At 45.5% G+C, this 26,224-nt stretch overlaps 1 protein-coding gene across 7 annotated transcripts in view; it reads right to left on the minus strand.

The window, feature by feature from the left end:
• Positions 1–26,224, minus strand: part of mak (male germ cell-associated kinase) — a 374,380-nt gene that overhangs the window by 76,467 nt on the left and 271,689 nt on the right. For 5 of the 7 annotated variants that reach the window (XM_085988790.1, XM_085988788.1, XM_085988789.1 and 2 more), the window contains 2 exons: positions 21,473–21,612; positions 453–554 (listed from right to left, as the gene is read on the minus strand). In XM_085988790.1, coding sequence (XP_085844916.1) covers positions 453–554; positions 21,473–21,612 — 242 coding nt within the window. The remainder of the gene's footprint in view (positions 1–452; positions 555–21,472; positions 21,613–26,224) is intronic. The other 2 variants (XM_085988792.1, XM_085988791.1) reach the window with 1 other exon arrangement.

The raw sequence follows: 26,224 nt of genomic DNA on the forward strand, positions 1-26,224 counted from the left end.
TCTTCTGAGAGCAGAGAATGTTAAGGGAAAATTTAATAAAGTTGTTCAAAATTATGCGGGGTTTTGATCGAGTAAATAGGGAGAAACTGTTTCCACTGGCAGGAGGGTTGGTAACCAGAAGGCACAGATTTAAGGTAACTGGCAAAAGAACCAGAGGTGGGATGCAGAGAATTCTTTTGTTGCAGCGAGCTGTTCTGATCTGGAATGCTCTGCCTGAAAGGGTGGTGGAAGCAGAATCACTAGTAACTTTCAAAAGGGAGTTGTATAAATACTTGAAGGATGAAAATTGCAGTAATGTGGCAAAAGAGCAGGGGTCTGGGACTAATTGGATAGTTCTTTCAAAGAGCCGGCACAGGCACGGTGGGTCGAATGGCCTCCTTCTGTGCTGTATCATTCTACGATTGTCAATATTGATGTCAATGAGACAACCAATGTGCTGCCGTCCGACTTACCTGCATTAACTCTTCCAATAGAAATCCCTCCACCAATAATTCCCAATGCTTTGGTAGGGTCTTTGTGGTTTCCTACAACTGATGTGTACTTGGGATGTACTCCTGAAAAAAGGCAATTGAAATATTTAATCATAATTCAGGGTGCAATATGAAGTTTACTTTTATTTTACAACACTGCGAAAGACATAATAGCATTCCTCTTCAAACTGAAATGCTTGAACGGTAATTTTTCTGGTTCTGGTGGCGCCAATCACATGTCGAAAGTGCATATTAGAACAATGCAGCTCACCCAATTTTACATCCTTTAATAAGAATTGGTGGGTTGAATAAGGGCATATTTTTGGCAGGGGAAAACTTGGATAAGAACTGAAAATGGGCCCTTTCATAGCGATACAGGCAGCACATAAAATTCGTGCTGCCTGATCTTTTAAATGATTTCTGTATGCAGCCAGTGCTACCCACAGTGTTCACTGGCTGCATGCATCAGCACGCCCAATATCGCGAGTGTCAGCGCTACTTAAAGGTAGCTTGCACCTCTTAAAGGGGAGGTGCATTGTGACTGCAACAAGTGGTGGGAGTTTTTTCAAAACTGAATCAGTGCTGTGTTCATTTGTGCATGCCGAACATGCGAGAGAGCGTGCACCAAGGTTTTCAGACAATGCATTGGAGGCAACGTTCCCGCTAAGCTGCCCGGTCTGGAGGTCCCGCGCAGGCCGCTCACCGGCTTTTCAATGGAAATAATCAGTGTGTGAGAAAATTTGAATGGGCCGCGCAGAGAGTTAAAAGGACCGCGCACAAAAAAATAGAGGGAACATTGACTGGAGCCCTTGGTGGAAAGGAAGAGAGATGTCTTGCATTCCCAGAGTGGCAGGAGGCCTTGCAGACACGTGCTCAGGAGGCAGTTCGAAGAAATAGCAGCGGATGTCAATGCCAGAAGTGTTGTTCGGCAAACATGGATGCAGTGCAGGAAGAAGTTTAATGATCTTGCATGAGTTATCAAGGTGAGCGACTTCATCTTCAAATGGTACATCCTACCAACTTGCACCAATAGTCTCATCCCTGCTTAATTCACTACACCCCCATCACTCACCTACCAACAATCTCCATCAATCAGGACTCAACCCTAACATTTATATACTTTACCTCACTGCCACACACTTAGTACCATCACAAGCCTCACACCCATAACTCACAGCTCGCACACACTGGCAGCTATTCAACCATGATAGCAACATCACCCAAACATATTGCACGACACTCACTGACACACTTTCCTCTTTCTTCCAGGAGAAGGTGGCGCATAAAAGCAGGAAGCTGCAAAAAACTGGAGGAGGACAAGCATGCTTGCATGTTTTAACACCCATGGAGGAGACAGGGCTGGCCATCATGGGAAAGGGCAGGCCATCATGGGAAAGGGCATCGCTGAGGCCATGGCCACGCTGAAGCGATTGATGATGAGCGTTTCCGCATACCTAATCCTCCTTCTCACATCCCATTTCTCCCTCATCCCTCAATCTCTGCTGAGTGAGAGGCTGCAGAGGGTATAAGCATGCACTTCTTACTTGTCCTCTCCCCGCACCAGAACTCAACTCTTGTCTCTTTTTCATTTACGATACCCAAGAATTGGAACCTGCCCAGCCAGTGGAGGAAGAGGAAGAAGACAGTGAAGATGAAGAGACAGCATCACTCGATCTTACACTCGCAGGCACCAGCTCAGATACTGACACTGCACATATTTTAGTGGCTAGGATGGTGGAGCGATCTGCATGTGGTGGGACACCGGGCACAAGTGCGTAGGAGGCAGGGTGTGGGGAAACAACAGCGCAGGTGCCAGCTCCCCAGAGAGCGAGGTCACACACTAGTTATGCTGCAGAGGACTCAGATGAGGACTTTGATGGGCCAGGCTACAGAAGAAGGCTGATGGGTGTACACATGGGTGTGCTTGGTGCACAGGAAAGCCTGCACTCAATGTCAAGGAGCATGGAGCAGTCAGCACCAACTCATCACAACAGACCATCAATTTCCTCTCCAACAGATTATTAGGATTGCTGAGGTGTCGCCCCGGCAGTGTGGCATAACATCCTGGTAAACCTTCCTTTGTACCCTTTCTAAGACTTTTATATCTTTCCTGAAGTGTGGTGCCCAGACTTATCCACAATACTCCAGATGAGGCCTGACCAGTGATTTATAAAGTTGTAGCATGATCTCTTTGCTTTTATATTCTATTCTTCTAGTTATAAACCCAAGTAACCCATATGCTTTTTTAACCACCTTATCAACTTGCCATGCCACCTTTAAGGATTTGGGTATATGGACACCAATGTCTCTCTGCTCATCTACACTTTTCAAAATTATGCCATTTATAGTATACTGTCTTTCTATATTAGTCCTTCCAAAGTGTATCACTTCACACTTCTCCGTTATGAACTCCATCTGCCATGTTTCTGCCCATTTCATCATCCTGTCTATGTCACCCTGAAGTCTACAACTATCCTCATCACTATCTATTACGTTGCCCAGTTTCATATCATCTGCAAACTTTATAATGCTGCTCACCACACCCGAGTCTAGGTTGTTTATAAAAATTGCAAAGAGTAATGGACCCGAAACTGACCCTTGGGGAACACCACTGCAAACCACCTCCCAGTCTGAAAAACATCCATCCACCACCACCATCTGCTCTCTGCTTCCTTTCAATGAGCCAATTCCATATCCATACTGCCACCTTCCCCTTAATTCCATGGGCTTCCATCTTCTTAACAAGCCTCCTGTGTAGTACTTTGGCAAATGCCTTCTGAAAGTCCATATATACAGTATTTATTGCACTTTCATCTGGGAGGAAGAGGCCTCCCAAAGAAACCAAGGCTGTGCGGGTCCAGCTGGCAAGGGATATAACCTCCAGATCTGTGTGCAGATTGGGTGATTGTTTCTGTTTATTGATGAAATGCCATCCCTGTGTGAATGTATTGAAATTAGGTGATGGCAAACTGTTGGCGTGATGGCATCTGTTATTTCGGCTTAGGCAGCTCCACATTGCGGGCTCGGCGACACTTGCGTGGTCAGGTTGGTGGTCAGAGTGAAAGGAGGCCAGAGAGTTATGTCCATTGTCTATCATGTGTTAAGAAGGAGCCAAGCACATGTGCCACAATGGGCAATCTGTGCAAATCTGGCCAGGATGAGTGGATCCCTTGCATCACGGGCAGCCATGTGCTCGCGTGCTGCTGCTGCTGCTGCTGGTCGATACGCCGCCGCTCGGTCCTCCTCCTCCTCCTCCTCATCTGAGGATGCTATGAACTGAGCCACTTGCTCATCAGAAAGCTGCAACCCACGACGCTGTGCCATGTTGTGCAGTGCACAGCAGACCACGACCATTCTGGAGACCCTGGCTGATGAATACTGCAGGGCTCCACACCTGATCTGTCAAGGCATCGGAATTGCATCTTCAGCAAGCCAATGGTTTGCTCGATGATGCACGTGATCGAAATGTGGCTGGCGTTTCTCAGCCTCGTTAGCTGGCCTCCTGATCAGCGCCATTAGCCACTTCAGGGGGTAGCCTTTGTCACCAAGGAGCTATCCGTTAAGTTGGTTTGGCGGATTGAAGAGCAGAGGAACACTAGAGTTCCACAGGATGAAAGAGTCATGGCAACTACCACAGAACTTGGCGCAAACATGCAAAATCTCCTTGTGGTTACACACCAGTTGTACGTTGAGGGAGTGGAAGCCCTTGCGGTTGACAAAGATAGCTGGGTTTTGATGGGGTGCCCCAAGGGCCACATGTGTGCAGCCTATGACGCCCTGCACCATTGGAAAGCTTGCCATATTTGCAAAGCCAACTAAACGCACGATGACACTTGCTTGATCCCTTGAGAAATGGATGTGATTGTGGGCCTTTGCGAAAAGGGCATCGGTAACCTGCGTGATGTAACTGTGGGCGGCCAACTGGGAGATGCCACTGATGTCTGCTGATGATCCCTGGAAGGAGCTTGAGGCAAAAAAGTTGAGTGCAGTGGTGACTTTGACAGCCACAGGTAAGGGGTGTCCACCCACTCCTCTTGGCTCCAGCAGTGCGCAGATGTCTCCGACAACCTGTCGCGAAAGTCTCAGCCTCCTTTGGCACTGCTGCTCAGTCATGTTGAGGTAGCTCATCCTCTGTCTGTAAACCCTGAGAGGGGGGTATCTCCTGCGGCGATGTGCTTCCATGCGCTGGTGCCTTCTGCCCTGTGTAGCGTCAGGTGGGTGAGCAGGAGGTTGGCACTCCTGCTGCTGTTGCTGCTGAGCTGCCTGGTTCTGCTGCTGCCGTGACTGCTCCTCATCCAAATCTGAGGTCCATGGTGAAAGGAAATAAATGGTTCCCATGCTGCTGGCAGATACCTCCGTTGAGGAAGCCCTCAGTCCAAGCGAGGAGAGGGTCTTCCAAGGAGGTCCCACAGTTGAGAGATAGAAGCTGAAGCACCTCCGACTTCAGTAGGCCTGCTAAAAGTGCTGAAAGTCCTGTGGAACAAAAGTTCTGCCACCTGCAACTGATCCCTGATGAAAGCTCCGTTTTAATGGTGGAGCTGCAGCTGTGAGGAGGCCACCCACTTGTCAACCCGCCAGGATTAGCTGGCGTGATTTAGGAGGGTCGTGCAACACGCACAAAATGTGGTAAAATAACAAAGGCCTGTCAAAATAGGATTATAGAGGCCCTTAACGACTATTTAAGGGTCTTAACTACCTCTCCCGACTGATGGAGACGGGACCGAATCGCACCCATCAAACCCGCCTCCGGTAAAATTGCGCGGAGGTGGGTTCCGAACTCGCCCTCACTTTTTGCGATTTTGACAACTGTCCCGCCTCCAAACTCGCTTCCTCGGGGCTGGGAAAATCACCCCCAAAGAATTCAATCAAGTTAGTCAGACACGATTTACCTTTAACAAATCCATGCTGGATGTCCTTGATTAAAGTTTATTTTGTCCCTGATAATGGTTTCCAATAACTTTCCACCACTTCCTACTTTATAAATCACTGGTTAGGCCTCAGCTGGAATACTGTGGCCAAGTCTGGGCACCACACTTCAGGAAAGATGTAAAGGCCTTAGAAAGGGTACAGAGGAGGTTTACCAGGATGTTACCAACAATGAGGAACTTCAGTTATGAGGAGAGGTTGGAAAAGTTAGTACAGGTACACTATCCCTTATCCGAAAGCCTTGGGACCAGCTGAGTTTCGGTTTTCGGAATTTTTCGGATTTCAGAAGGTATTATTATAAGACTGGGAAATTTGTATTTAATATAAATTTTAAAAGTTCAGGCTACCTCTTGCGACTGTTCGGTGTCTCATTCCCCTTCCTGCTTCTCTGGAAAGACGGATATCGGCTGACACCTACTAAGCTGGCCCGCAAATCAGGTCGGGGGTCGGGGGGGGAGAAAAGAATATCGGACGTGCCGCGGTTCAGGTCGGGGGGGGGGTTGGGGTCAGGGGGGGTCGGGGGGGGAGAAAAGAATATCGGACGGGCCGCGGTTCGGGTCGGGTCGGGAGAAAAGAATATCGGACGGGTCGGGGGTCGGGTCGGGTTGGGGGGGGAGAAAACAATATCGGATGGGCCGCGGTTCGGTTCGGGTTGGGTGGGAGAAAAGAATATCGGACGGGCCGCTGCAGCTATCGGACGGGCCGCTGTATTGTTGGGTTCACTCTCCCGGTACCTCCTTCACACTGCCCGGCTCGGCCTTCAAGCTCCTACCCAGGAGGGAACTCTGTGACCCTCTGCCCTGCTCAGCGTAAGTCATGCGCCGCTTTGGTCATGTCGTGCGCACGACTCACGCTGAACGAAAAAACTTTCGGTTTTTAGAGGTTTTCCGTAGTTCGGATAAAGGATACTGTACTGTTCTCTTTGGAACAGAGAAGGCGATCTAATGTAGGTTTTGAAGATGAGAGGTTTTGATAGAGTAAATAGAGAAAAACTATTCCCTCTGGCAAGTGGATCAAAAGGCAGAGGTCATAGATTTAAAATCATTGGCAAAAGATGTAGAGGGAAGATGAGGAGAAATAGTTTCACTCAGAGAGTTGTTGGGATCCGGAATGTTCTACCTGAAAAGGTGGTGGAAGCTGATTCCATAAATAATGTTAAAAGGGGGACAATAAGTGGGGGTGTGGGGACTAAGCACGACTGCTCTTTCGAAGAGACAGCACAGGCATGATGGGCTGAATGGCCTCCTTCCACGTTGTAAGTTTCCAGGTCATTAATATATATCAAAAAGAGCAGTGGTCTTAAATCAACCTTCAAGGTTAAGTTCCCAGTTCTCCGTTATGACTACTATATTATAAACTCATGTGGCAACTTGTGCCTGCAGCTCACCAATCTTATTTGTCACGCTCTGTGCATTTAAGCACATGCACTCCAAACCTGCCTTAGTTTGTTTTGCATTTCTCCTCTGTGATCACACATCTTTCTGAACTACTCTTTAGTACAACAGTGACTACACTCCAAAAGTACTTCATTGGCTGTAAAGCGCTTTGAGATGTGGGTGGTCATGAAAGGCACTATAGAAATGTTAGTCTTTCTTTTTTTCTTTTTTAATGCTGTCTGTCTCTCCCAATCCTCTATGCATCTTATTTCTCCTGTCTGTTGCTTCATCCTGGTTCCCCACCCCCTGCAAAATTAGTTTGAACCCTCCTCCACAGCACTAGAAAGCTTCATCAACCTTCTCCGTTACTTCATCAAAGAACTTAATCAAATTTGTCAGACACAATTACCTTTCGCAAATCTGTGCTAACTGTTTTTTATTAACCCACTTCTTTCCAAGTGACAACTAATGTTGTGCCAGACGATTGTCTCTAAAAGTTTGCCCACCACCGACATCAGGCTGACTGGCCTGTAGTTACTGGCTTTACCCCTCTGCCCTTTTTTGAACAGGGGTGTAACAAATGCAGCCCTCCAGTCCTCTGGCACCACTGCCATATCTAAGGAGGATTGAAGATTGAGACTAGAGCCGCCACTATTTCCATCCTTACTTCCCTCAGTAACCTAGGATACACCCCATCTGGACAGGGTGAATTTTCTACTTTGAGTTCTGCCAACATTATAGGTACCTCCTCTTTATCTATTTTTATCCTATCCAATTTGTCTACTATCTCCGCCTTTACTGTGATATTGGCAACATCCTCTTTAGTGCAGACAGATGTAAAGTACTCGTTTGCAGAGTGAAGAGGAAGACAGGGCTTAATGGCCGGCGCGGACACGATTGGCCGAAGGGCCTCTTTCTGTGCTGTATAACTCTATGACACAGAAGAGGAGGAAGCAGAAGGAAGGATGCAACCCAGACAGCCCCTTTCTGTGTGAAATATTTGGGATGGAATGATCCGCCTGCGGTACCAGCGAACACAAACCAATTCCACTTTCAACATCTGTCCCATACCTTCCTTACCTTACCTTCCCTCTGTTACTGACCATCACAGCGTCCTCTTGGCCACAATGCTGAAATAAAAGCCACCTTTCTACAAAGCAAACCTTCCATTCCAACTTTACACATCTGTCCATCCAATATGACATTAAGAAATCAACTCATCACCCTTATGCATTCCCTTAGTGACTGTCTTGTGTGTGCCTTTGCCTATCCTACTGATGGCACGAAAATTGCAGAGGCTCTGGCCACAATCTTCCAATCCTCCTTAGCTATGGGAGTGGTGTCAGAGGACTGAAGGATTGCAAATATTACACCCCTGTTCATAAAAGGGTAGAGGGATAAACCCGGCACCTACAGGCCAGTCAGCCTAACGCTGGTGGTGGGGAAACTTTTAGAGACAACAATCCGGGACAAAATTAATTGGCATTTAGAAAATTGAAAGCCAGCACAGATTTGTTAAAGTCAAATTGTATGTTTAACTACTACAAAAGCAAAATACTGTGGATGCTGGAAATCTGAAATAAAAACAGAAAATGCTGGAAATACTCAGCAGGTCAGGCAGCATCTGTGGAGAGAGAAACAGAGTTAACGTTTCAGGGCGATGACCCTTCGTCAGAGCTGGAAAAAGCTGGAGATGGAACAGGTTTTTAAGCAAGTGTAGGGGCAGGGAAAGGGGGGAGGGGAGGAAAGAACAAAAAGGGAAGGTCTGTGTTAGGATGGAAGGCAGGAGAGTTTAAGAAACAAAAGGGATGATGGTGCAAGGCAAAAGGAGATGGTAATGGGACAAGTTAAGAAACAAAAGATGGCTCTAGATGAAGTGTAAATGGCCATGGCAGAATGAAAGACAGCTGCCATGTGAGAGAGAAAAAAAAATGGAAAAAAAAGATAGGGGCAGAGGTTATGGTCTTAAATTGTTGAACTCGATGTTGAGTCCAGAAGGCCGTAAAGTGCCCAATCGAAAGATGAGGTGCTGTTCCTCGAGCTTACGTTGAGCTTCATTGGAACAGTGTAAGAGGCTGAGGATGGTGAGGTCTGAGTGGGAGTGGAGCAGAGAATTAAAGTGACAGGCGACCGGAAGCTCGGGGTCACCCTTACGGACTGAACGGAGGTGTTCCGCAAAGCGGTCACCCAATCTGTGTTTGGTTTCCCCAATGTAGAGGAGACTGCATCGTGAGCAACGAATACAGTATATTAAATTGCAAGAACTATAAATAAATCACTGTTTGACCTGGAAGGAGTGTTTGGTGCCCTGGACAGTGGGAAGGGAGGAGGTAAAAGGGCATGTGTTGCATCTCCTGTGCTTGCACGGGAAGGTGCCGGGCGAAGGGGAAGGGGTGTTGGGGGTGATAGAGGAGTGGACCAGGGTGTCGCGGAGGGAGCGGTCCCTTCGGAATGTTGAAAGGGGAGGTGAGGGGAAGATGTGTTTGGTGGTGGGATCACGCTGGAGGTGGCAGAAATGGCGGAGGATGATCCGTTGAATGTGGAGGCTGGTGGGGTGAAAGGTGAGGACAAGGGGAACGCGTCGGCGGGAATTTCAGCGGCAGCAGCGGAGCTATAAAAGGCTCCAAGAGACCAGGTAGGCCTCACAGCATCGGCGGGAATTTCAGCGGCAGCAGCGGGGCTATAAAAGGCTCCAAGAGACCAGGTAGGTTTACTAATCTCCAATCTCACAGAGAGGGAGAGAAGTAAAAAGTAATCGAAGTGTGATGTCACCAGAAAGCAGATAAGTGATTGGTTGGTGAGTATTTCTCTCTTTTTAAACTTTAACTCTGTGGTTTATAATTTCTAAGCTCTCTGTGGTGTAGCGGGGACTGTTTGTAAACCAGGACTCTTAAATATATCATTTAACTGTAGTGAAATTGGTGGGATTGATTTGATTTAATTTAATTGCAATTAACTAAAGGGTAAGTCATGGCAGGACAGCCCGGTGCCGTGGTATGCTCCTCCTGCGATATGTGGGAACTCAGGGACACTTCCTGCGTCCCTGACAACCATGTGTGCAGGAAGTGTGTCCGGCTGCAGCTACTGGCAGACCGCATTGCGGCGCTGGAGCTGCGATTGGATTCATACTGGAACATTCGCAATGCTGAGGACGTCGTGAATAGCACGTTTGATCAGTTGGTCACACCGCAGGCAAAGGTTGGACAGGCAGAAAGGGAATGGGTGACCAACAGACAGAGTACTAGGCACAGGCAGGTAGTGCAGGGGTCCCCTGTGGACATCCCCCTCTCAAACAGATACACCACTTTGAGTACTGTTGGGGGGGGGGATGGCTTATCAGAGGAAGGCAGCAGCAGCCAACTTCCTGGCACCAGGGGTGGTTCTGCTGCACAGGACGGGAGGAAAAAGAGGGGTAGAGCTATAATAATAGGGGATTCTATTGTAAGGGGAATAGATAGGTGTTTCTACGGCCGCAAACGAGACTCCAGGATGGTGTGTTGCCTCCCTGGTGCAAGGGTTAAGGATGTCTCAGAGCGGCTGCAGAACATTTTGGAAGGGGAGGGTGAACAGCCAGTTGTCATGGTGCATATAGGTACCAACGACATAAGTAAAAAACGGGATGAGGTCCTAAAAGCTGAATATAGGGAGTTCGGAGGTAAATTAAAAAATAGGACCTCAAAGGTAGTAATCTCAGGATTGCTACCAGTGCCACGTGCTAGTCAGAGTAGAAATAGAAGGATATTTCAGATGAATACGTGGCTAGAGGAATGGTGTGAGGGGGAGGGATTTAAATTCCTGGGACATTGGAACCGGTTCTGGGGGAGGTGGGACCAGTTCAAACCGGACGGTTTGCATCTCGGCAGGGTTGGGACCGATGTCCTAGGGGGAGTGTTTGCCAGTGCTCTGGGGGAGGGTTTAAACTAAAATGGCAGGGAATTGGGAACCTGAGCAGATGGACAGAGGAAAGGGAAACAAGGATAAAAGAAAAAGATAGGAAGGAGAAAAACAAAAGTGGCAGCCAGAGAACTCAAAAGTTTAAATCAAACATGGCCACAGTAAATAATAATTCTAATAGGTCTAAGAGCGTTAAAAAAACAAGCCTGAAGGCATTGTGTCTTAATGCGAGGAGCATTCGTAATAAGGTGGATGAATTAGCTGCACAAATAGAGGTAAATGATTATGATTTGATTGGGATTACGGAAACATGGCTCCAGGGTAGCCAAGGCTGGGAAATCAACATCCAGGGGTATTCAATATTCAGGAAAGATAGGCAAAAAGGAAAGGGAGGTGGGGTAGCATTGCTGGTTAAAGAAGGGATTAACACAATTGTAAGGAAGGATATTAGCTCTGATGATGTGGAATCTGTATGGGTAGAACTGAGAAATACCAAGGGGCAGAAAACGTTAGTGGGAGTGGTATATAGACCTCCAAACAGGAATGCGGAGGTTGGGGATGGCATTAAAAGGGAAATGAGAGAAGCGTGCAATAAGGGCACAGCAGTCATCATGGGTGACTTTAATCTACATATAAATTGGGCTAACCAAATTAGTAACAATATTGTGGAGGAGGAATTCCTGGAGTGTTTACGGGATGGTTTCCTGGACCAATATGTCGAGGAACCAACCAGAGATCAGGCCATCTTAGACTGGGTAACGAGAAAGGATTAATTAACAATCTTGTTGTACGAGGCCCCTTGGATCGGAGCGATCATAATATGATCGAATTCTTCATTAAGATGGAGAATGAAGTAGTTGACTCAGAGACTAGGGTCCTGAATTTAAATAAAGGAAACTACCATGGTCTGAGGCGCGCATTGGGTAGGATTGATTGGGGAATGTCACTCAAAGGGTTGACGGTGGATAGGCAATGGCAAACATTCAAAGACCGCATGGATGAACTACAGAATATGTTCATCCAGTTTGGCATAAAAATAAAACAAAAAAGGTGACTCAACCGTGGCTAACAAGGGAAATTAGGGATAGCATAAGATCCAAGGAGAGAGCATATAAATTGGCCAGAAAAAGGAGTAAACCTGAGGATTGGGAGTAGTTTAGGATTCAACAAAGGAGGACAAAGGTATTAATTAAGAAGGGGAAAATAGAATAGGAGCGTAAGCTTGCAGGCAACATAAAAACTGACTGTAAAAGCTTTTATAGATATGTGAAGAGAAAAAGATTGGTGAAGTCAAGCGTAGGTCCCTTGTAGTCAGAATCAGGGGGATTTATAATGGGGAACAAAGAAATGGCAGACCAATTAAATATATATTTTGGTTCTGTCTTCACAAAGGAGGACACAAATAACCTCCCAGTGATGTCGGGGAACATAGGGTCTGATGAAAGGGAGGAACAGAAAGAAATCAGTATTTGTAGGGAAATGGTGTTAAGGAAATTGATGGGATTGAAGGCCGATAAATCCCCAGGGCCTGATAATCTACATCCTAGGGTACTTAAGGAAGTGGCCCTAGAAATAGTAGATGCATTGCTGATCATCTTCCAACATTCGATGGAATCTGGAACAGTACCCATGGATTGGAGGGTGGCTAATGTTACCCCAATATTCAAAAAAGGTGGTAGAGAGAAAACGGGGAATTACAGACCGGTAAGCCTGACATCGGTAGTGGGGAAAATGTTAGAGTCCATTATAAAAGATGTAATAGCAGAGCACTTGGAAAAGAGTGACAGGATCGGACAAAGTCAACATGGATTTACAAAGGGTAAATCGTGCTTGACTAATCTACTGTAATTTTTTGAGGATGTAACTGGTAAAATAGATAAGGGAGAACCAGTGGATGTGGTGTATTTGGACTTTCAGAAGGCTTTCGATAAGGTCCCGCATGAGAGATTAGCGTGTCAAGTTAAGGCACATGGGACTGGGGGCAAGGTACTGACTTGGATAGAGAACTGGTTGGCAGACAGAAAGCAAAGAGTTGGAATAAACGGCTCTTTTTCCGAGTGGCAGGCAGTGACTAGTGGGGTACCGCAGGGATCGGTCCTTGGACCCCAGCTATTCACAATATATATTAATGATCTAGACAAGGGAACTAGATGTAATATCTCCAAATTTGCAGACGACACAAAGCTGGGTGGGCGTGTGTGCTGTGAGGAGGATGCCGAGAAACTCCAGGATGATTTGGACAGGTTGGGTGACTGGGCAAAAGCATGGCAGATGCAATATAACGTGGATAAATGTGAGGTTATCCACTTTGGTAGCAAAAACAGGAAGGCAGATTATTATCTGAATGGCAATAGATTGGGAGAAGGGGAAGTGCAACGAGACCTGGGTGTCCTTGTGCACCAGTCACTGAAGGTAAGCATGCAGGTGCAGCAGGCGGTTTAGAAGGCAAATGGTATGTTGGCCTTCGTAGCGAGAGGGTTTGAGTGCAGGAACAAGGATGTCTTGTTGCAGTTGTACAGGGCCTTGGTGAGACCACATCTTGAGTATTGTGTGCAGTTTTGGTTGCCTTATCTGAGGAAGGATGTTCTTGCCATGGAGGGAGTGCAGCGAAGATTCACCAGGCTGATACCTGGGATGGCAGGAATGACGTATGAGGAGAGATTGGATCGATTGGGCTTGTACTCATTGGAGGTTAGAAGAATGAGAGGGGATCTCATCGAAACTTATAAAATTCTAACAGGACTAGACAGACTAGATGCTGGAAGGATGTTCCCGCTGGTCGGGGAGTCCAGAACCAGGGGTCACAGTCTAAGGATAAGGGGTAGGCCTTTTAGGACAGAAATGAGGAGGAATTTCTTCACCCAGAGAGTGGTGAACCTGTGGAATTCTCTACCACAGAAGGCAGTAGAGGCCAATTCACTAAATATATTCAAGAAGGAGTTGGATATATTTTTCAAGGCTAAAGGGATCAAGGGGTATGGGGAGAAAGCAGGGACCGGGTACTGAATTTGGATGATCAGCCATGATCGCATTGAATGGCGGAGCAGGCGCGAGGGGCCGAATGGCCTACACCTGGTCCTATCTTCTATGTCTCTATGTTTAACCCTATCGTGGTTCTGGGAGGGTGGGGAAGGGGCGAGAGCAGAAGTGCGTGAAATAGAATGGAAACAGTCAAGGGCTTTGTCAACCACAGTAGAGGGGAATCCTCAGTTGAGCAAAAAGGAAGACATGTCGGAAGCACTAGTATGGAAGGTGACATCGTAAGAGCAGATGTGGCGGAGACGGAGAAACTTGGAGAATGGGATAGAGTCCTTACAGGAAGCGAGGTGGGAGGAAGTGTAGTCCAGGTAGCTGTGGGAGTCAGTGGGCTTGTAGTGAATGTTTAACTAACTTGATTGAGTTTTTTAATGAGGTAACAGAGAGGGTTGATGAGGGCAATGTGGTTGATGTGATGTACATTGACTTTCAAAAGACGTTTGATAAAGTGCCACATAATAGGCTTGCCAGCAAAGTTGAAGCCCATGGAACAAAGGGGACAGTGACAGCATGGATATGAAATTAGCTTAGTGACAGGGAACAGAGAGTAGTGCTGAATGGTTGTTTATCGGACTGGAGGAAGGTACACAGTGGTGTTCCCCAGGGATCGGTACTAGGACCACTGCTTTTCTTGATATATATTAATGACTTGGACTTGGGTGTTCAGGACACAATTTCAAAATTTGCAGATGACACAAAACTTGAAGTATAGTGAACAGTGAAGAGGATAGTGATAGACTTCAAGAGGACATAGACAGGCTGGTGGAATGAGCGGACATGTGGCAGATGAAATTTGTCGCAGAAAAGTGCGAAGTGATACATTTTGGTAGGAAGAACTAGGAGAGGCAATAGAAACTCAAGGGTACAATTCTAAAGTGGGTGCATGAACAAAGAGACTTAGGGGTATATGTGCACAAATCATTGAAGGTGGAAGGGCAGGTTGAGAAAGCGGTTAAAAAAAGCATACGGGATCCGATCCTGGGCTTCATAAATAGAGGCATAGAGTACAAAAGCAAGGAAGCTATGATGAACCTTTATAAAACACTGGTTCGGCCTCAACTGAAGTATTGTGTCCAATTCTGGGCACCACACTTTAGGAAGGATGGGAAGGCTTTAGAAAGGGTGCAGAAAAGATTTACAAGAATGGTTCCAGGGATGAGTGACTTCAGTTACGTGGATAAACTGGAGAAGCTGGGGTTGTTCTCCTTAGAGCAGAGAAGGTTGAGAGGAGATTTGATAGAGGTGTTCAAAATCATGAGGGGTCTGGACAGAGTAGATAGAGAGAAACTGTTCCCATTGGCAGAAGGGTCGAGAACCAGAGGACACAGATTTAAGAAGAAGCAAAGGTGACAGGAGGAAAAACTTTTTTACGCAGCGAGTGGTTAGGGTCAAGAATGCACTGCCTGATAGGGTGATGGAGGCAGATTCAATCGTGGCTTTCAAAAGGGAATTGGATAAGTATCTGAAGGAAAAAATCTGCATGGCTACAGGGAAAGGGTGGGGAGTGGGACTAGCTGAAGTTTTCTTGCAGAGAGCCAGCATGGGCTCGATGGGGGCCGAATGGCCTCCTTCTGTGCTTTAACCATTCTATGATTCTATTCTATGATTTGACTAATTTGATTGAGTTCTTTAATGAAGTAACGAAGAGGGTTCGTGAGGGTTGTGTATATGGACATTCAAAGGCATTTGATAAAGTACCACATATAGACTTGTTAGCAAAATTGAAGCCCATGGGATAAAGGGGCAGTGGCTGCATTGATATATAATTGGGTAAGGGATAGAAAACAGAGTAATGGTGAGCGGCTGTTTTTTTACACTGGAGGGAAGTGCGCAGTGGTGTCCCCCATGGGTCAGCATTGTGTTCACTGACATAGACAGACTGGTGAAATGGGCAGATACATGGCAGAATAAAGTTAATGCAGAGTGTGAAGTGATGTATTTTGGTAGGAAGAATGAGGAGAGGCAATATTACCTAAATGATACAAATTTAAAGGCATGCAGGAACAGAGAGACCTAGGAGTGTACGTACACACGTCTTTGAAAGTGGTAGGACAAGTTGAGAAGGCTGTTGTAAATGTATACGGGTTCCTTACCTTGATAAACAGAGGCATAGAATACAAAAGCATGGAAGTTATGCTAACCCTTTATAAAATACTGGTTAGGCCCTAGTTGGAGTATTCTGGCTAATTCTGGGCACAACACTTGAGGAAGGATGTCAAGGCTTTAGAGAGGGTGCAGAGGAGATTTACTAGAATGGTATCAGGGACGAAAGACTTGTTACTTGGAGAGACCCGAGAAACTGGGGTTGTTCTTCTTAGAGAGGAGGTTTATGGGAGATTTGATAAAGGTGTTCAAAATCATGAAGGAGTAAATAAGGAGAAACTGTTTCCAATGGCAGAAGGGTCAGTAACCAGAGGGCACAGATTTGGCCAGAATTTTCTGTAGCTGGGCGGGTTGGGTGCGGGTGGTCGGCATGGCAGGTCATGACTCCGTTGCTGCTTCCATTCCACTGCAGAAAACGTCTTTCCGATGATGGACCCTAATAAGCCCGCTCTGCGCGTTTCCCGGCCCAATTAAATGGTCTGGGTCTGATGATGTCATCTATGACACGTTTTCAGCTGGTATATTTAAAGGGACCATGGTCGCATTGCATTTGAAGGTTCATCTAGGAGTGTGCAGGCAGCACACTGGAGGTTTCCATTGCACCAAACAGTTGGAGAGATGGCTGCAGAGGCAGAGGGCTGCACCCAGGTTCTCCGATGACTCCCTCCATATCCTTGTGGAGGGAGTCAGAGCACGCAGGGAGATCCTCTTCCCTTCCAATGGGCGGAAGAGACCTCCCCAGGAGACAAAAAGAGCCTGGCTCCAAATTACAAAGGAGGTCAACAGCAGGGATGTGTTCAGGAGGACCTGGGTGCAGTGCCGGAAACGTTTCAATAATTTCATTAGAAAGGTGAGTACAAAGCCATACTCAACTTCATTCTGCTGTGCCTCTCACCACAACCCCATCACTCTGCCTTCTCAACCCTACTCCTGCACATCCTTACTCACACCAACATACCTTGCACATCCACCCATCCCTCTCTCTCTATCTACATTATCACATCCCCATCTTACTAGCCACCCCTTACACTCAGCCTCATTCTGATGCAATCATACTAACTAACAACACACAAGGAGCCCACTTGGCATTGCCACCCCAATCCATCATAGTCACTATTAGGTGGTCTGCAGACACTCCTATTAGAGTGATTGATCCCTTAGCCTTTATCTCAATCCATATGGATTCTGTTTCTATCTTAATGTTAATTATGTCTACTGTCAACTGTCATCATTTTATCTCTAATTAGTACAACTATCCTGACTTCTTACTTCCCTATCCCTTCTAAATACGTTATAACCTGCAATATTCAACTGCCAGTCCTGTTCTTTATTAAGCCAATTTCAATTATGCCTACTACATCTGGCTCCTCACAATGAACTGTTGCCTCCAGTTCCCCTGTTTTGTTTCAGAAACAGTACACATTACTGTACAGGCAATTGAATTCATTTTTATTAATCGTTACACTTATTTTATTTTAAGTCATTTTATACTTAGAACTGTATCTGTTCCCTGACTGTTTAAGTTACCCTTATCCCTTACCTTGGTCTGACCTTTACTCTGATTTTAGGTAGCAGAGGACTGGCACAGGATGAAAGAATCATGACTTCTGCCATGACACTGGGCACATACCTGCATATGGTGCTGCATGTGGTGGCAAACCAGCTGCATGTTAAGGGAATGGATTCCCTTGCAATTGATAAAGATGCCAAGCTGCTGATAGGGAGCATGCAAGGCACTGTGCGTGCAGTCAATGGCGCCCTGGGCAAGCCTGCCATGTGCATGAAACCTAGTGCTCTCTCATCCTGCTTCTCTCTGTCAATAAGGAAAGAGATCATAGAATCATAGAAATTTATGGCACAGAAGGAGGCCATTTGGAGCCATGCAGGTTATGGCACTTCAAGTGCATATCCAAGTACTTTTTAAATGTGATGAGGGTTTCTGCCTCTACCACCCTTTCAGGCAAAGCGTTCCAGACCTCCACCGCCCTCTGGGTGAAAATAGTTCTCCTCAACTCCCCTCTAATCCTTCTACCAATTACTTTAAAATCTATGCTCCCTGGTTACTGACATCTCTGCTAAGGGCAATAGGTCCTTTCTATCCACTCAATTTAGGCTCCTCATAATTTTATAGACGTCAATTAAGTATCTCCTCGGCCCTCTCTGTTCCAAGGAAAACAACCCCAGCCTATCCAATCTTTCCTCATAGCTAAAATTTTCCAGTCCTGGCAACATCCTCAGAAATCACCTCTGTACCCTCTCCAGTGCAATCAGATCTTTCCTGTAATATGGTGAGCAGAACTGTATGCAGTACTCTAGCTGTGGCCTAACCAGATGTAGCTGTTCCTCCTGGTTTTTTTTAATATTCGTTCATGGGATGTGGGCGTCACTAGCAAGGCCAGCATTCATTGCCCATCCCTAATTGCCCTTGAGAAGGTGGTGGTGAGCTGCCTTCTTGAACCGCTGCAGTCCGTGTGGTGAACATACTCCCATAGTGCTGTTAGGGAGGGAGTTCCAGGATTTTGACCCAGCAATGATGAAGGAACATTGGCAGATAAGGATGGTGTGCGACTAAAGGGGAATGTGGAGGTGGTGGTGTTCTCATGTGCCTGCTGCCCTTGTCCTTTTAGGCGGTAGAGGTCGTGGGTTTGGGAGGTGCCCTGGTGAGCTGGTGCAGTGCATCTAGTAGATGGTACACACTGCAGCCAGGATGCGCCAGTGGTGGAGGGAGTGAAGTTTTAACAAGACTTGCATTTATATAGTATCTTTTATGATCACCAGATGCCCCAAAACGTTTTACAGCCAATGAAGTACTTTTGAAGTGTAGTCACTGTTGTACTGTAGGAAATGTGGCAGCCAATTTGTGCACAGAAAGCTCCACAAACAGCAATGTGATAACGACCAGATAATCTGGTTTTTTTTGTTATGTTGATTTGAGGAATAAATATTGGCCAGGTCACCGGGGATAACTCCCCTGCTCTTCTTCGAAAAAGTGCCATGGGATCTTTTCCGTCCACCCGAGGGGCCTCGGTTTAACATCTCATCCGAAAGACAGCTTCTCCAACAGTGCAGCACACCCTCAGCACTGCATTGGAGTGTCAGCCTATAATCTAGTGCTCAAAGTCTCTGGTGTGGGACTAGAACTTTAAGGTGGTGGATGGGGTGCCAATCAAGCGGGCTGCTTTGTCCTGGATAGTGTCGAGCTTCTGGAGTGTTGTTGGAGCTGCACTCATCCAGGCAAGTAGAGAGTATTCTATCACACTCCTTACTTGTGCCTTGTAAATGGTGGAAAGACTTTGGGGAGTCAAGAGATGAGACACTCGCCGCAGAATACCCAGACTCTCACCTGCTCTTGTAGCCACAGCATTTATGTGGCTAGTCCAATTAAGTTTCTGGTCAATGGTGACCTGCAGGATGCTGATGGGAGGAATTGGCCGATGGTAACGTCGTTGAATGTCAAGGGGCGGTGGTTAGACTCTCTCTTGCTGGAGATAGTCATTGCCTGGCACTTGTGTGGCACGAATGTTACCTGCCACTTACCAGCCCAAGCATGAATGTCGTCCAGGCTTGCTGCATGTGGGCACAGACTGCTTCATTATCTGAGGAGTTGCAAATGGAACTGAACACTGTGCAATCATCAGCGAACATCCCCACTTCTGACCCTGTGATGGAGGGTAGGTCATTGATGAAGCAGCTGAAGATGGTTGGGCCTAGGACACATCCCTGAGGAATTCCTGCAGCGATGTCGTGGGGCTGTGATAATTGACCTCCAACAACCACAACCATCTTCCTTTCTGCTAGGTATGACTCCAGCCAGTGGAGAGGTTTCCCCGATTCCCACTGACTTCAATTTTACTACGGCTCCTTGATACAGGAAACTTTGGTTTATCCGGAGGTTGTATGTCCGGAATACTCGATCTAACGGCAAAAGTCAGGAGCCGTTTTCTGTAAGTTTTTTTAGATCTCGTTCTTTTTTTTTCCCCAGTCAGCCACTGCAAGGTCTGTAGCTATAGCAACAGCTTCAGCTACAGGCGCTTGCAGCTGCAGCCGACTCTTTAGAAGCTGTTGCTAAGCAACAGTGTTTGTTGTGAGATACGGAGATGAAAACCTCCGTATGCTTCAACATTAACTTTGTATGTCCGGCAGTTTTGATAGATCGGCAACACGCCGGTCCCGTCAGTGCCGGATATCACAAAGTTTCCTGTACCACACTCGGTCAAAAGCTGTCTTGATGTCAAGGGCAGTCACTCTAGAATTCAGCTCTTTTGTTCATGTTTTGTCCAAGGCTGAAATGAGGTCTGGAGCTGAGTGATCCTGGTGGAACCCAAACTGAGCATCAGTATAGAGAGCCTCGGTGAACTCTCTGATACATCGGTGGACTGCGAACTGGGATATGTCGCTGATGTCACCCGTTGTCACCTGGAAAGAGTGCATGGCCTAAAAGTTAAGGGTCACGGTGACCTTGACAACCACAGGCAGTGCATGCCCGAGGCGCGAGGCTCGAGTTGTGGCTGCAGCAATTGACATAGCTCGGTGACAGCCTCCTTGTTAAAGCGAAGGCACCTCAGACATTGCTCCTCGGTAAAGTTAATGTAGGAGAAGTGCTTCCTGAATACCCATTCTGGCTATGGCCTCTGCGCAGTGCCCATCTCCTTCTTCCTCCTGTAGCAGTCGCTAATGCTCTCTTCCTTGCTGCTCCCACTCATCCTCCAGGCCTGAAAGCAGCCCTATGATACTGTCCATGAAGGCAGCCAAACTATCTCTAAGGCCCAACAACAGTACAATACTAGCAAAACTTTGCTCTCTTTAGACAAAGTGAACTTTCCAGAGTGATAAAACACACCAAAAAACAGTCAGATGTTAACCAGTAGCCTGAAATGACAAACCAGCAACTAACCTTTAAGTTCTGCATGATTCCTTTAAATATCGCTGGTGAGGGATTCTCCTTGCCGGTTAACACCATGTGTTGCTGGGCAAGTTCAACAAGTGGCGAGACATGTGCTGGGGCATACCAAAATCATGACCGGGCCCTGCAAGAAGCTCAGGACCCTAAATTAAATATCCTCTTCAGCTCTTTACATAATTTTGATGGACGCTCCTGACACCAATGGAGTTGTCTATACAAATATGGCAAACGTCACACTTCCGGCTCACACTTCCTGTCTGCCATTTTAGACTCTTAGGAGGCTGTTTAATGCCTGAAAAACAGTTGCCATGCAGTCGAATTTCTTGGCCGATATCATAGCGTAAGTGACGGGCTTGTGTTTTTCTTCCAATTTTCTCATCTGTTCCCCATTCTTCTCCTTATACTAGGGTACAGTTCTACAGACACTAACGGCCTCTGGTACTTTATACAAGTGACCATATTTTATGTTCAAGTCTCAACAGCAGGTGACAGCATGATTCATTTGAGTTTGTTCTTGTCCTCACCCAATGTCCACTTTCCAGCAAGCGGTTATGGATAGCAAGGTAGAGTTCATTAGGAAGCCCGGCTGATTTCAATCTCCCAACCTTTCTTAGCCCTGGCGTGCTGAGCCCAATGGTAGCAATACTTTCAACTCTGCATCGATCAGAAATCAAACCAGGAACATTTCAGGCCTGTACATCTCAGTAGCATACTAGGTGGTAGAACGAGCCACATGGTGACCTGTGATCTATGTTTCTGCTTACCTGGAAGGTATCTTGATTGCCTCAAATAGTGCTGCCTTGCTGAAGATGTAGATAATCCAGAATCCAATCTCGTCGCAGTGGTATTTGGAACAGTTTTGTTTCCTCTGCTGTTATGGTTTTGTTGTTTGAGCTCGGCTGTACTGTAAATCATAATAGTGCAGTTGGACACAAGTTGACATTGCACACAAAAACAATTCTGAATCCTAGAATAATAAATGCAGTACATAAATGTACTTATCCTCCAACTATCAACTTCTTAATGCTTACTAGATTGAAGTATGGTCATATTTATTGAATTAGTATACAGAAATCCGCATCATTCAACTCAGACTTGCTTTAGTTTGCCAAAGGCATTACCAAAACCATCTATTTTGTTTTATTGCTAAGTGAAAAAGTGGGTAAATTGGCTACAAATTTTCCAAATTTTGGGAAGTCTATGCATTAAGTTGATATTAATTATTTATAAAATTATTACAAATGAATTTCAGACAGAAAATAGGCATAAGATTTAAAATTGCTAAATTGTAAACTTTTCAGTGGTGTTCTAATGGATCAATCCCGGGGGAGAGGGAGGAAAAGAGAAGGGAAAGGCATTTTCAGATATTCACATGCAATTTCATAAACAGAACAGAAAATTTCAAAAGGAACCAAAGGAATAATAAAAAACTGACCAGGAAGGAGTAAGTATGGGAGGGTGAAGAAGTTCAGTAACATTAATACCTGGGAGGAAATAAAGTATAGAGAATGTGGAATGTTTAAATTCAAATTTATACAGACGTGGACGAGGAGGTTGATGAAGAAGGGGAGTATTTAGTGTGCCAAATAAAAGGGGGTGGGGGTTGAGCAGCTCAAGCAGCAACAGCTTGAATTGGTATGTCTTCACAATAATAGTGTCTCAAGGCACTTCAGGTGAAAAAGGATGTCAAACAGTGATGGGAGAGGTGTTATGGGAAAAAGAAATAAATTAAAGACTTGCATTTATATAGCGCCTTTCATGGCTTCAGGACATCCCAAAACACTTTACAAGTGCAGTCACTGTTGTAATGTAGGAAATGTAGCAGCCAATTTGCACACAGCAAATAAGTGATCAAAGCCATATGTGAAGGTAGGTTTTAAAGAGGTGGTGAGAGTGGAGAGAGAAGTAGCAATGTGGAGAGGTTTGGTGAGAGAGTTCTAATGCATGGGACCAAGAGAGTGGAGATGGTCAAAGGAGAAGACACAGGCACAAGTGGTCACAAGGTCAGATAGGCAACAAATGAATGACCAGTCAATCGGTTTTCATGGTGTTGGCCGAGAGGAAAATGTTACACAGGACACGGGAATAACTCTCTGCTCTTCAAGTAATTCCATGAAATCTTTTACATCTACCAGTGCAGATACACAGAATCTCAGTTTATTGTCTAACCTGAAAGACACCAGACAACGCAGCACTCAAAATAATTAATTATCTGTAATGCACTTTGAAACATTCTTAGAACGTGGAACATGCTGTATAAATATAAGTCTAAGGCGAAGTTTTAAGTATCTCCCTTCTTGTGAAAAGAAAAAAACCTTGTATTTACATAGCACCCTGAACATCCTCAGGATGTCCAAAGTGTTTCACAGCCAATGAAGTACTTTTGAAGTGTAGTCATTGTTATAATGTAGGCAAACACAGCAGTCAACCTGCTGGTCCCACAAGGTCCTACAAACAAAAATTAAATTATGACCAGATAATCTGTTTTAGTGATGTTGGTTGAGGGATAAAAATTGGAATCGTGCCATGGGATATTTCTCATCCACCTGAGAGGGCTTTGGTTTAACGTCTCATCCGAAAGACAGCACCTTTGACAGTGCAGCAATCCCTCAGTACTGCACTGGAGTGTCAGCCTGGATTATGTGCTCAAGTCTCTGGAGTGAGATGAAGATGAAGATTTTAAATTTGGAGCCAGTGTAAGTCAGTGAGGTTGGGTGAAAGGGACTTAGTGCGGTTGAGGATGCGGATTGTTGAGTTCACTGAAATCAAATGATGAAAAATTGAGAGGCTAGGAATAAAGTGCACTCCTGAATTTATGATGTGTGTTCCAGTCACACAAAGCTCTGTGCCAGAAGCACCAAAACCTATAATTTACCCACAGAGGTCAGTTAATCACTTGTTCCTTGGAACTTTAGGAGATCTGGACCAGATGGTATCCTGAATCCTCAAGAGTGAAGGTTCTGATTAATATTTAGTATTTCCATAAATATATGGTGTGTGTGTGAAGGCTCAGGTAATCAGGACATTCAAATTATCTCAGTCCTTTTTGGAGAACTGTAGACTCATACAGTCAGTCTAACAATGATGAAGAAATGCAGTATTTTACAGGAGAGATTGATAGCATTCAAAGAGATCAGGAGAAATTAAGTGATGGACTAAGGAGTGGTAAATAGTAATGTTTTGGACAGGGGAAGACTATTGCTCCATCTAGTTTATCCTTCCAAACCATCCTTACTGTGATTCTGGAACTAATGGCTCTGTATCCCATTTCCTGACACAAATTAATTAATTCCTCTTTTTCTTTCCATCACATCTGTTGGTAACCTGTTCCACAATTCTTTCAGTACTTACTGAAAATAAGTTGTCTAGATTTTCTATTTCATGTTGACATCCTTAACATTAAACAGAAAATATTTCACAGATCCAAACTCTCCATATCTTTGAAAATCTTAAATACTTCTTTTAAGTCTGCACTCATCTTCCTCTTCTTCGAAGGGTAAAGTTCCAGAGTGGACAAATTTCCTTATAAATCCTAAATATAACGTGGAAAGTATGAGTAAATGGACACTGGTACAGGAAACGTGTACACAATCGATGAGCATTTCTTGTCACAGCATAAAAATATCTGGTGTGAATGCTATTGGTTTGTTTTATTTCATTCCATGGAATCAGAATTTAGGTTTGAACCCATATAAGGCCAGTTAAAAAGTAATGCCAACACTTTTAAGTGTATTGGTTCAATTGGGACCATTGGAATCTTATCCTTTGAATGCAAGAATCAGATTTGAATAATGTAGAATGTAAGCTTAGATTAACAGTCTAACTTCTAAAAGTCAGGATGAATTTTGGACGTTTTACCTCAGGTGATTTACTTTCCTAAGGGAGCTTGTGTTAAGCAGGCAAAATTGTACATATGCTCACCACCGTAATTTTGGCAGAAGCCGCACTGATGCACGTAACTGAGTTTCCACTTATCGTCCGCCAAAATAATGGCAGCAGAATGCGAGAGGCTCCAAGGAAATTCCCTGCAATGGTTTTTTGCAAGATACAGGGTTGAGCTTATTACTATGATTATTAAACCTTAAGGGGATATTCAACTTGATTTGGATGAGGGAACCAAATGTAATATTTCCAAGTTTGCTGATGACACAAAACTAGGTGGGATTGTGAATTGTGAGGAGGATGCAAAGAGGCTTCAAGGTGATTTAGACAAGTTGAGTGAATGGGCAAATACATGGCAGATGCAGTATAACGTGGAAAAATGTGAAGTTATCCACTTCGGTAGGAAAAACAGAAAGGCAAAGTATTATTTAAATGGTGATAGATTGGGAAATGTTGATGTACACCAGTCACTGAAAGCAAACAAGCAGGTGCAGCAAGCAGTTAGGGAGGCAAATGGTATGTTAGCCTTCATTGCAAGAGGATTTGAGTACAGGAGCAAGGATGTCTTACTACATTTATACAGGGCCTCCGTGAGACCACACCTGGAGTACTGTACCTGCAGTTTTGCACTCCTTACCCAAGAAAGGATATACTTGACATAGAGGGGGTGCAGCGAAGGTTCACCAGACTGATTCCTGGGATGGCAGGACTGTCATATGAGGAGAGATTGGGTCGTCTAGGCTTGTATTCACTAGAGTTTAGAATAATGAGAGGGGACCTCATTGAAACGTATAAAATTCTGACAGGGCTAGACAGACTGGATGCAGGGAGGGTGTTTCCCCTGGCTAGGGGGTCTAGAACGAGGGGTCACAGTCTCAGGATACGAGGTAGGACATTTAGGACTGAGATGAGGAGAAATTTCTTCACTCAGAGGGTGGTGAACCTGTGGAATTCTCTACCACAAAAGGTTGTGGAGGCCAAGACACTGAATATATTTAAGAAGGAGATAGATAGATTTCTAGACACAAAAGGCATCAAGGGGTATGGGGAGAGAGCGGGAATATATTGAGATAGAGGATCAGCCATGATCATATTGAATGGCGGAGCAGGCTCGAAGAGCCGAATGGCCTACTCCTGCTCCTATTTTTCTATGTTTCTGAAAAATGTAGTTCTAACTTACTACCAGAAAATGGCAATCCAGTGGGAAGGGATACATTTTGGTAGGGACTGAGGAGAGGCAATATAAACTAAATGGTACAATTTTAAAGGGAGTCCAGGAACAGAGAGGCCTGGGGAGTATGTACACAAATCTCTGAAGGTGGCAGGACAAGTTGAGAAGGCTGTTAAAAAAGCATATGGGATGTTTGGCTTTACTTATAGAGGCATTGGCCTAGAAATTCAAGTAGGCCTGAAATCTACCCGTGCCACCGCATGTCGAAGTTAACGGCCGCCTGCAAAAAGAACGTATTTTGGGGCTGCCTGCTGATTTACATTAGCGCAGCGCAAAACCTGCAGTATAACGTGCAGTTTCAGGCGGTAGTCTCAGCAGGAAGCCCAAAGTAGCGTGGCCGTAGTGTCCCTGGAGTGAAGCAGCATTTTCTTAAAGCTAGCCTGTCATTTTAGAAAGCAGTGTC

The sequence above is a fragment of the Somniosus microcephalus genome, chromosome 5 (genome assembly GCF_052327205.1).
Source record: "Somniosus microcephalus isolate GS21.2 chromosome 5, FLI_Smic_1.0, whole genome shotgun sequence".
Taxonomy (NCBI): domain Eukaryota; kingdom Metazoa; phylum Chordata; class Chondrichthyes; order Squaliformes; family Somniosidae; genus Somniosus; species Somniosus microcephalus.